General features: G+C 36.6%; 1 protein-coding gene across 1 annotated transcript in view; it reads right to left on the bottom strand.

Annotated features, from left to right (window-relative positions):
- Positions 1 to 1,213: 1,213 nt before the first annotated feature.
- The window catches only part of ZFAND4 (zinc finger AN1-type containing 4), a 69,064-nt gene continuing 57,623 nt past the window's right edge, over positions 1,214 to 12,654 (bottom strand). Inside the window, exons 7-10 of the mRNA XM_081242632.1 lie at positions 8,850 to 10,025; positions 8,279 to 8,333; positions 2,528 to 2,645; positions 1,214 to 1,400 (exon numbers count right to left, since the gene is read on the bottom strand). Of these exons, the coding sequence (XP_081098758.1) occupies positions 1,265 to 1,400; positions 2,528 to 2,645; positions 8,279 to 8,333; positions 8,850 to 10,025 (1,485 nt within the window). The 3' untranslated portion in view covers positions 1,214 to 1,264. The remainder of the gene's footprint in view (positions 1,401 to 2,527; positions 2,646 to 8,278; positions 8,334 to 8,849; positions 10,026 to 12,654) is intronic.

Consider the following 12,654-nt stretch of genomic DNA (forward strand, 5'->3'; position numbering starts at 1 on the left):
TTGTAAATGTATTTCCTTCTTGCTCTGAAGGAATCTTTCTCCACTCAACATTTAATCTCTTATAGGAAGCAGAGGAAGGGTAACGGAACTCTTCATTTCATTCAGCCTTGCATGGAGAAAGAGGCCCTGTGGCCCTGTGGAACACCTAAATTAGCCTTCTGGTACCAGTGCAAATCCCACTTGGGTTGGACTAGAGTTGCAGAGTCTACTTGGGTTGCCTGCCAGCTATTTACCAGGGTTCAGCATCAGATTCAACTAAGCTTCCATAAAGCAAGTGGCCTCCCAAAAGCTGGAATGGTATATTAGCTGCATCTGGGGAGCAGGGCCCTTACACCTTAAAAGCATTCTTTTATACTGACAGTCATTTTTTTCCAAGTAGAATAAATTACTGATTTATTTAATTAAAGTATTTTAAAGTATTTATAAAAGAAAAATTATTGTAAATAATCAAATAATCAAAATCATAATGAAACTGAATATTTATTTGAATTTCTCCTGGTAATAGCACTCATCATAAGAAAAACAAACCAAGCTGTGAGATTTTGTTTTCAGTATAGCCATTTTTCAAAAAGTGAAAAGTTGGGTTCTGTATTTAATGGCAACAAGTGGGACATCATCTATTTTAAAACTACCATTCAAAAAGTAGTATTTTAAGAAATATATACTATGATTAACATGATGTGTTTTATAGAATGGATACATATCTGAATGCCAGTCTGAATATGGAAGAAATATATGTGTTAAAACCACACTGGAAAACTAATGTTCTTTTTTTACAAAAAACTTGAAATAAAAAGGAACTTGCCAGTAAACTCAATAAACTTTCATGTATGGGATATTTGTTTTAAATCCCCACACACCCCACCCCCATAAAAAAAATTGTAGATTTGAGTAGAGCCATTACATGAAGGCTCATTTCTGTACATGGAAGCTGGTTACATAGTCAACGTTAACTTCCTAAAGTGCATCTTTTGAAGACTTGTCTAGTAAAACTGCAGTATCAAATATAAAATACTTAACATATGACGTGCAATAACAAAGCTAAATCATTAAAGTTTTTTAAACTACTTTTACAACTTTTGATTCACCAAAAAATAAAGATGTCAAATACAGTAGCATTCTCGTTCTCCAACAGTATGCATTATATGCTTTTGTTATTTGGCAAATCTTTTGGAGTCGAACAAAAATAATGCAGTCTAAACAATATTTCTTCTGTCCTTGTAATACGATTCCTCAGGCAGAACAGTTAGGTGCAGAGCAAGAGTTAGATTTTTGGAAGTTTTGGTGCATTAACCACAGGATTTGCCTCCTGTAAGTATCTCCTCCCTGCACTCTTGTAATCATAGGTGCAGCTGTGAGTTTCTGCATAGCGATGAGATGCACAGAAGTTGTTTCCACATCTAAAGCACAAAAAAAAGTTTATGTGAATAGTCACATTTCTACAAGAACCTCATCTCTTTGGGAGATCAAAGCTTGATTTCACGTAGTCCAGCAGGAGCCCTTCGGTTCTCTTTAGAATTGCAGTGCTGACATTTCCCTTCTACTCATAAACAAGCACAAGCACCCCAAAAAAAGAACTGGTTAATTGTCTATGAATATGAGACTTTATAATAAAGAATCTCTTCTGGAGTGAAACAGGCTGTTGACCTCTAGGAAGTAGTAAAACTGCAAAAAGCAATAAATATATCTACCACTTCCTCTTATATCTAGTAAACCTGGGAGAACTCTGAATTTCTGAGAAATTCAGTCTCATAAGAAAATTAAATTATGTAAAACCTAACTATGCCATGAAAGGATTTTAAAGTACTTCTAGCAACAAGATAAGCTGTTTCCATTTGAACAGAATACATTCTAAAAAGCAGCAGCTTTGTTTAATGCCTGGCCTCAACCTAAGGGCAGACACCATCCTTGGAGCATATTAGCAATGCTAATGAAAAATAATTATGGGTAGGAAAAAATTAATTATTTTTATAAACATATTATTCATCTGTTTTGAAAAGTGTACCATATAATCATAATTAATAGTACATTAATGTTAAATTTACTCCTTTTTTGTTTAATTTAAAATAGAATCGGGAATTCCCTGGTGGTCCAGTGGTTAGGACTCCACGCTTCCACTGCAGGGGGCAAGGGTTCAATCCCTGGTTGGGGAATTAAGATCCTGCATCGTGCATGCCACTCAGAGTGGCCAAATAAATAAATAAAACAAAACAGAATCTTGGAGGAGGGGTTCTTCCAAGCTACAGTCAAAGAGAAACCAAGTATATCTATCATAAGACAAAGAAAGTACACTTCCATTGGTTTATATATCCTACTTTAAAGGGCAGGGGAGGATCTCATGACTTTGGAAACACATAAGCTATCTACTTGCTCTTTACTTCAGCCAATAAGGAGTTCAGCTGGGTCTGCTATTTTAACATCATCTTAATGATGTTATGAATAGGCAATTTAAAGAACATTTTGTATTGTATCCCCACACTGGGTCACCACAAAAAAAGCATCCCAGCTTTTCAGCTAGCCAACCTGCCTGCATTCGTAGCTAGTAGCCAGTCCAGTTTTCTTTCCACAAAGAAAACAATGCTTTGTTGTTTTCTTCTTTGTTTGAATAGGGGCTTTCACAGGTGGGAGGTGATGAGTACATTCTCCTGTTAGAGAAAGCACACCTTGATTAATACAGACATAAAATTCTAGATGTGAAATACTATTAAAACGTTAAACACATTCCTGCCACAGCAAACCTCTAAGCCATAAAAAATTAATTAGTGCTTTTTTTATATCTAAAATTATTTACGGAGTTGCAAGTAAAGATGCACTAGAACTGTTATATTTTTTAAGATGTGGTAGGTTTCTACTGACTAAGACATTTTTAGGACTTATAGTTTTTACATACCAACACCTTTCTAATTATTTCTGAGGACACTCTGTATATTTAAAGTATACTGGGGCTTCCCTGGTGGCGCAGTGTTTGAGAGTCCGCCTGCCGATGTAGGGGACACGGGTTCGTGCCCCGGTCCGGGAAGATCCCACATGCCGCGGAGCGCCTGGGCCCGTGAGCCATGGCCGCTGAGCCTGCGCGTCCGGAGCCTGTGCGCCGCAAGGGAGAGGCCACAACAGTGAGAGGCCCGTGTACCGAAAAAAAATAAAATAAAATAAAAATAAAGTATACTGAACTTTGGCAGAGAATCAAGAAGAATATCTGGTTCAAAATCATATTTATGAGGCTTCTGAGGAACAATATAATATGTATTATAATCACCCTGTTCTTTGACACCAAGAAGGAGCACAGGAATATCATGAAACTGGGCTTTTAGACCTAATTATACCATAGAAACTAAATTCATCAAAACCAATCTGTTCATTTTTATAACAGGACATGTATTTTTCTCCCTAAGTTTCTAAGTGTTTAAAGGTCAACTCAGTTCTCACATACAAAAAGCATTCTGAAAATTTTAAATGTTATATTTATATAAAATATCATATTATCAATAGTGACTCAGGGTACACTGCTCGATTTCACAGTACTACTACCTTTTCAGAAAATATTTACTGGGGCTTCCCTGGTGGCGCAGTGGTTGAGAGTCCGCCTGCCGATGCAGGGGAAACGGGTTTGTGCCCTGGTCTGGGAGGATCCCACATGCCGCAGAGCGGCTGAGCCCGTGAGCCATGGCTGCTGGGACTGTGCTCCGCAACGGGAGAGGCCACAACAGTGAGAGGCCCACATACCGCAAAAAAAAAAAAAAAAAAAAGAAAAGAAAATATTTACTAAATTCTGGGCTATTGTAACAACTTGATTTTTTACCTTAAAAATAAGAGCACACCTGCTATTATATGAGAAAGAATTAAATCAATTTTTTTAAATACTAAGTGAAACGCTTTTAGAACTGAGCAGAATTCCAACAAACCCCACTCATAAGCATAGAGACTCAATGTCACTAACCATACTTGTTACACTCACAGTATAAGTACACAGTGCATGGTGGCACCCAAAGGCCAAGAAACAAGAGGCAAACAAAGAAAGCAAAAACAAAGGGAAGAAGTGAGAAGAAAAATGGTAGAGTGTCAATAGAGATGATACCTATTCTCTACTACTGAAAAAGGTTTGAGAGGTCTGGGCTTAATGTTTATCTGGCAGCTAAAAGTCTCTGAAAATCCTTCAAGGGTTCAAAAAGTTGGAATTACAATTAATTGGCACTATGCCTTTTGCCACAACCCAAACTGGGTGCTGGATATACAAGCCCAGTAAAATTAAGTATGCTTTATTACTAGGCTAAAATACAGTCCAAGATCTTGCCCAAAACTGGAAAAAAAAATTGCCTAAAACTGGAAACTAACTTATGACTCCTAATGGTGGCCAGGCACCAACTCAAGTTAATAAGCACTTTCTTCTTCAAGTGCACTTAGAGTTATCAAGAACATTTCACAAATGTGATGGGATACTTTCCTCTTCTTAAATAAAAATAAGACAAGCATTTGCACAGGACACAGAGGAAAGGCATATACTACCAGATATCCTCTGAAGCTCATCTAAATTGCAATTATCTTTGAAATTCAGGCTTTGGATATTCTTCCTTAAACAACAGTAGAAAAAAATCTGTTGACGAAAATTTAGTTCAGTGTAGTCATATTTTCATGCTTTTCTTTGCTTGGGGGTGCTTAATTCAATGTTTCCCAAGATTTTTTTTTTATTCAAGAACTCTTGTGAATGTGCAGAAACAGAGAACATAGTAGTGACCGAAATAAGGTGGCACAGAAACATAACCGCAGTTTTCTCCTATGAGAATGGTTTCCATATATCCTTCTACCAACCAGAGAAAAAAAAATTATTAGTCATATACTCCATGCTAGGAACCAGCCCTAATATATAGGCTCCCTACTACCAACAGGAAAAATTCAACTTCCATGGATTGACATTCAAGGTCACATGTCCAATATGATACCTTTCTAACTTTCCAGAGTCATTTTCTGTCATTTGCCACATCATACCCACCCTGAATGATGTGCCAGACCCATTCACATGTGCAATCTCTTCTTCTAAAATGCTCCAGTAACCTTGTCAACCTAGTAAAACTCTACTCATCCTGTAAGAAGATACCATCAATCATCAACTCCTCTCTGAAGCCTTCTCTCAAGTGTGTAATGAACATATGAATAAAGAAAAAGTCAATAAAATAATGCCAATGCGAACAGTTGCTTTTCAGAACGAGAGTAAAGATATTTGGATTAACTCACTTGATTGGCATTTCCTAAATATTGGTCTAATTGGTCTAATTAGACCAATATTTAGGAAATATGGTCTAATATTTGATCTAATACAATAATCTATAAAAATTCACCCAACAGAATAAGCCAGCAAACAAAGTATTAAATGGTGTTCAAGATGCAAGTTTGGTAATTATCTGCCTAAAAATGATAACCAAAGCTATGACGATGGATAAGATTTCCAAGGGAGACCCTACAGTGAAAAGCAAAGAGGCCGATGGCGGAACTTGATTAAGTCAATTAAACAAAACTTATGCCAAAACTTTCACAGACTCTTCTAGGTAATTCAGAATGATACAGTTATTAATGAAATAAAACAGCATCAAGTTACATAGCTCTAGTTTGGAGAATCATCACTGCAGGTAGCAGCTGATGACTTGACCTAAATGAAATCAATCAAAAGAGTATACACCTGGGGACAAGCAGAGGGACTGGTAAAACAAGTTAAAAAGAAAACTGAGGCTTAAAAAAAACAAAAACAAACAAAACCAAAAATCTACAAAAATGTAATAGCCCAGAATAAAAAAAGATAAAAAGGGAGAAAGAAAGGAAAAGAAAAAAAAAACTATTTCAAGAAGAAGGCCATAACAATCAAGTAAGATAAGGATACAGAAGTATCCACTGGATTTGAAATTATGTAGATCTTTGGTGGCCTCAGCAATGGCAGTTTCACATGAGCAGTGAGAAGAGAAGAAAGCACTGTAGGCTGAATTAGAGTTGAGAGAGATGGGACAAGTACAACACAAACTTCCAAGAGGCTGAGCTGTGGGTTAGGACTGGACAGATTTAAATAGGTGTCAAAGAAAAATAATTATAACATTAAAAGTAGTTACATTATAATAATCAAAACAGTGTGGTACTGGCATAAATACAGACATACAGATCAATGGAATACAATAAAGAACCCAGAAATAAACCCTCACATATATAATCAAATGATTTTGACAAGGGTGCCAAGACCATTTGATGGGGAAAAGGACAGTCTTTTTAACAAATGGTGCCTCGGAAACTGGATATCCACATGGAAAAGAATAACATTGGACCCTTACATTACACCATATATAAACATTAATTCAAATGTATGAAAGACCTAATGTAAGACCTAAAACTATAAAACTCCTAAAATAAAATATACGGGAAAAGCTTCCTGTCACTGGATATGGCAACAATTTATTGAACACAACACCAGACACAGGCAACAAAGGAAAAAATAGACAAATTGAACTTCATGAAAATTAAAAACTATTGTGCATCAAGACATTATCAACAAAGTAAAAAGGCAACCTACAGAGTGGGATAAAATATTTGCGAATCATATATAAGGAATTAACATCCAGTATATAGAGTCACCTAAAACTCAACAACAAAAAACAATCAAATTGAAAAATGGGCAAGAGATTTGAACACATATTTCTCTGAAGAAGATATGCAAATGGTTAAGCACATTAAGAGATACTCAACTTCACTAATCATCAGGGAAATGCAAATCAAAACCACAATAAGATACTACCTCACACCTGTTAGGATGCCCACTATCAAATAAAACAAAACAAAACAGAAAATACCAAGTATTGGTGAGAATGTAGAAAAACTGGAAACCTTGTACACTGCTGGTGGGAATGTGACATGGTACACTTACTACGGAAAACAGTATGGCAGTTCCTCAAAAAATTAAAAATAGAATTACCATATGAATCAGCAATTCCACTTCTGGATATATACCCAAAAGAATTGCAATCAGAGTCTCAAAGAGATATTTGTATACTCGTGTCTGTAATAACATTATTCACAACAGGTAAAATGTGGAAGCAACACAAGTCTCCATCCATAGATGCAGAGGTAAGCAGAATGTTGTATATACATACAATGGAATATTATTCAGCTTTAAAAAGTATGGGAATTTTGACACATGCTAAAACATAGATGAACCTTGAGAACACTATGCTAAGTAAGCCAGGCATGAAAAGACAAACACTGAATGATTTCACTTATACGAGGTACTTAGAGTAGTTAAAATTATAGAGACAGAAAATAGAACAGTGGTAGCCAAGGCCTGGGGAGAGGGAGGAATGAGGAGTTAATGTTCAATGGGTACAGAGTTTCTGTTTTTCAAGATGAAAAGAGATCTGGAGATGTATGGTGGTGTTCGTTGGCCAAAAATGTTAATTACTTAATGTCATTCAATTGTACACTTAAAAATGGTTAAGATATTAAATTTTGTTATGTGGGTTTTATCACAATAAAAAATTAAAAAGTGGATATATTAAGACTTTAGAACCTTGGGCCTTATACAGTAGTGGAAACAAACCCTAGGTATCTCTTTAAAGATATGAAAGTAACATGGCAACCATAATATATAATGTATTCTTTAGAACTTTGGGGCTACAAAGGTGGTACATCTTTGTTAGAGTTCCCATCTCTAGTCTGGGTATTAAAACACAAAAAATGATGATAGTAATGGCTTCTTAGGAAATAATGGCTGGCCAGTGCACCTTTAAGGTGTTATTGGTAGAAGTGAGTGCTAAGAATATAGTCATTTCTGCTACTATGCCTTGGAAAGGGCTAGTCAAAGAGACTGTCCCTTTCTTTCATCCAGAAAAAAACAGTTCATCAAATGGAGCTCTTACTACTGTCCTTGATATTGGACCATGACTTTAAGAAACACCTTTCTAGGGTATTTCCTCAAAACCCATCCAGCACCCAGTATGGCTCTAGAGTGGCGAGGGACTAGGAGGATTGTGAACTACATGTTAATTTTTCATGCATCTTAGCTTTTCACATAGACCATATCTTTTCCCAGACAACAGAGACCTCAATTTCAATTTTTATTTGATTCTTCAAATATGTCCTACAGTCAGTTCTCATAATCATTTTCTTAAGTGGAACAAAGTTTAGGGAAAGTTTACTCTGTACATACCACAGAGAATGTTCTCATTTCTCTTTGAAAATTCAAATTCATAGTATGCATAATGCTATGATTATTAGCCTTATATTGTTTTCAAAATTATCTGTTGCTTACCTACTCTTTTCCCTGCTGCTGTATTATTTCCATTCATTCCAATACCACGGGCAGACTACAATTAAAACACAAAACATCTATAGAGGTGAGTTAATGGAAAATAGAAGGAAAGATCACCAAACATGAAATAATTATATTTTATTATAAAAATGCTGCTGAGCTTTCATTTAAAATTATTTAATCTGTTTTTAATTAAATTAACTTGGAACCTGATTGTCCCATCCATCAATATTGTACTTACTCTTTATCTATAAGAAAGTAAAATTCGATGGCTCAAATAAAAGTTCTTATTGAGGAAAAACATTAATAAAAATATTTAGTATTTAAAAACACATGATAAACTGTTTACACAAAGCTACTTTCAAATTACAGTTCTCAGTTTAGGACCAAAACATTATTTAAAATTCAACTGTCAAAAAAATTTTCTACAAACTAGATAAACATTTTAAGAGAAAGTTATGAAAAGAATTCAACCTTAGGCCTCTTTATTTAATGTGTAAACAAAAAACAAACTATATGTTGAATCACTACATGGATAACTAGTAGAACATATTGAAAGGCAAATACTTACTAAAAAAAATTCTGTAGGTTCTAACTGGGGAGAACTTTTCCTAAGGCTTTCTTCCTGAAAATGCTGTAGGTTTGTAAACAGCCCAATTCCAGAGGTTCGAAGCCTGCCTGCCCCACGTGTGCTCTGCAAGCTGTCTCTGCTTGCGCTCCGGGCCAGCGAAGCAAGAAAACCTATATTATTTACACAACCAACAGGCTCTTTGGATGCCTTGTTAGCCATTTCTGTGATATCCCGAGCCTCAACTTTAGAAATAATATCAGATCTTTTCCCAGGTGAATCGACTTTAACAGCTCGAAAGCAAGGAGTCCTAGAGAAAGAAGAATCAGTTATATTTCCAATGTCCAGCGACCGAAGCACATTTTGTGAAGCAGAAGGCTGGAGGTTCCCAGACTCAAAACATTTGGACTGTCTCTGTGGTTTCACCAGAGAGTTATGTAGTGACATTGGTGCAGAACAGTGAAGAGGTGATAAGAGTCTATTCTTGTGAGGACTTAATTCACGGTGGTCGAGAACTGTAGTTTCTACTGATTCACCACTCGACACTCTTGCAACATATTTAAGATGCTGCTCTGTGGCTTTCAACCCTTTATCACCATTAGTGAGTGAGAATTCTGGATTTACCTTCCGTGTGCCTTCTAAGCCACTGCTCTGTTCATCAGCAATTCCTTCGGTAAAGGAAGCAAACGAACCCACTTCAGGTAGAAGCGATTCTTCAGTTACACACTCTTCTGAAGTTGGAGATAAAACAGTGTCATCCTCATTATTAGATGACAAATTTCCTGAAAAGTTTTTTGTCTGCCTAGGTAGGGATGATCCAAGATGGAGAATAGAATCAGCAAGCTCTTTGTCATTTTCAAACTCCATAGCGGGTATCTGAGGTGGTAGTTTGAAGCCACTATTGGAATGAGACTGTGTGTTACTCTCCCAGTTATCGTCTTCCTTAAGAAAATCACTAGCGATAGATGATATGGATCTATCAGCAGGGGGCAGAGCTGCCAAACTTGAAATGGCATTGCTGGCCAAGTCAGGCAGATATGTGTTCCCAGGAGAAGGTAAACAAGACTGCCCAATGTTGGGGAGAACCCTTAACAATCTGTGGCGAGCAGCTGCGGTGGAACTACTGGAAGGTCGAGGAACTACAGGTGGATGAGGTTTTACCTTGACAGCTTTCTTAGGCTAAAAGAAAAGAGGGAATATATAATTCTTTACATGGTCATTTTCTCTGCTCATTAACAAAAATTAATGAAGGAAGAAAAGGTTATTTCTGTTAACATACTGACATTTGGATTACCTCAATCTAAAATGTTTAAAAAGATTAAAATCTTAAGCTTATGACTGAGAAGAATTGTGCTATCTTCCTTCATTGAGTATAATTTTCTGAGAATGTTATAGAGAAATAATTTTATTTTTCATCACTATTAATTGTTTGTCAGAGTTTTGCAGAGAAGAAAACTGATTATATTAGGTATGACATTGTTGACCTATTTTAGATCCCCAACAACTTTTCCTAGTAAGATGAGTAAAGTATTTGGCTAGGTAGCTATTGCAAAAAAGAGTTAACAGACCTAAACTGCTATCCTTGAAAAGATTTGCTTGCAAGGCTGGCCCTTGGCTGGCTTCTAGGAACTTGTATTTCAAGAAGGTTCCTGCTACCATAACGCATAAGCGTGGCTCACTGGGCCTAAACTGCTTGTGCAAGCAATATGGTTTATGCTGAACATCAACTTTCCTTCTGGGAGTCTGGAATTTTGGTACATGCTAGGCAGAGGGTGCTTCCATGGAAAGCTCCTAATAAAACCCCTGGGCAAAGAATCTTTAATGAGCTTCCCTGGTAGACAACATTCCACACGCGCTGACAACTCACTGACAGAGTAATTAGGCATATCTTATGATACTTCACTGGGAAAGCCTGTGCCTGGTTTCCTCTGGACTTCACCCATGCACCTTTTCCCTTTGCTGATTTTGCTTTGTTCCCTCTTTTTGCCATAATAAATCTTAGCTATGGGCTTCCCTGGTGGCGCAGTGGTTGAGAGTCCGCCTGCCGATGCAGGGGACACGGGTTCGTGCCCTGGTCCGGGAAGATCCCACATGCCACGGAGCGGCTAGGCTCGTGAGCCATGGCCGCTGAGCCTGCATTTCCAGAGCCTGTGCTCCCGGAGCCTGTGCTCCGCAACGGGAGAGGCCACAACAGTGAGAGGCCCGCGTACCGCCAAAAAAATAAGAAGAAGAAGAAGAAGCGTGGGTAAACTTCAGTAAAAAGACTGATAGTAAGCATGTAATATATTTAATTAAAGACCTAAAACTAAGAGTGGGGACAAGATTAGAAAAATGATTTGTAAATGTTATACTATCTTAAAAAGCAGAAATAATGCAAATATTAAAAATGGAAGAAGAAAGATGAGAGAAAGTAAAATAAGTTCATTGATTATAACTTAATAGGTAGGAGTCAAAAGATATCTTTTAAAAAGAGAAGACAATTAAGTATGGAAAAGGCAGAATAAGGACATGATAAAAGATATTACTATAAAGTTAAACAATAGAACAAAAAATAAAAGCCTTCTGAAGTACCAAAAAGCACACACTCAACACACTCACATACCCCTACACACACAAAACAGACCATAAAGAAACTGTAAATATAACAAAATAATAAGATATTAAGGACAAAATATAGGGACTTCCCTGGTGGCTCAGTGGTTAAGAATCTGCCTGCCAATGCAGGGGACATGGGTTTGAGCCCCGGCCCGGGAAGATCCCACATGACTCAGAGCAGCTAAGCCCGTGAGCCACAACTACTGAGCCTGTGCTCTAGAGCCCACGTGCCACAACTACTGAGCCCACGTGCCACAACTACTGAAGCCCACACACCTAGAGCCCGTGCTCCACAAGAGAAGTCACCACAATGAGAAGCCCACGTACTGCAACAAAGAGTAGCTCGCACCCACTTGCTGCAACTAGAGAAAGCCCACACATAGCAACGAAGACCCGACACAGCCATAAGTAAATAAATAAATTAATTAATTTTAAAAAAAGACCAAATATAAAAGTCATACCAATAAATGTGAATGTAATTAAGTGATATATTTTTTAAAATTTCAAATTGGTTCACAAAGCAAAAAACAACTCTATGCTGTATATAAAACATCTTCCTAAAACAAAGTAAATCAGAAGTTAATAAAAAAAAGATATGAGAAAGAGTACACAAAGCAAATTAAAACAATAAGATATCAAGGGTTATGGGCCTGATATCAGGCAAGGAAAATTCAAGCTGAAGGTCAGAGATGAAACATTTTATAACATCTAGAATTAGCAGTATAATGAAAATACAACAGTTATTAATATTTATGCACTAAATCACACAACCACCTTCTTAAAGCAAAAACTATGGGAGATGAAAAGAAAAACACACAGAAACCCACTAATAATTACAGACTTTCACGTATCACTATTCTCATTCTAAGAGAGAGCAAGCTGACAAAAAAATAAGGAAATAGAGGACGATTTAATAACGTCAAATCTTACAGACAGATATCAAATTTTTACCCTGATAACAGAGAATGAGCCATTTTCTTAAGTATACACAGGAGAGTCATAAAGAGTGATATTAGATCACAAATAATCAAATTCTATTAAGCAGATATGGAAATAACATTCTCTGATTTCTATGCAATAAAAAGAGAAATTTAAAAAAATTAAAAAGCCTCTCTCGCCAGGAGTTTTTCAAACTCAAACTACTCTTGGATAAAAAGGGAACTATCAACTAAAAATGCAAAATTTCTTTTAAAAATTAATGAAAATACTACAA

Source organism: Mesoplodon bidens, assembly GCF_964165515.1.
Source record: "Mesoplodon bidens genome assembly, chromosome: 1".
NCBI lineage: Eukaryota > Metazoa > Chordata > Mammalia > Artiodactyla > Ziphiidae > Mesoplodon > Mesoplodon bidens.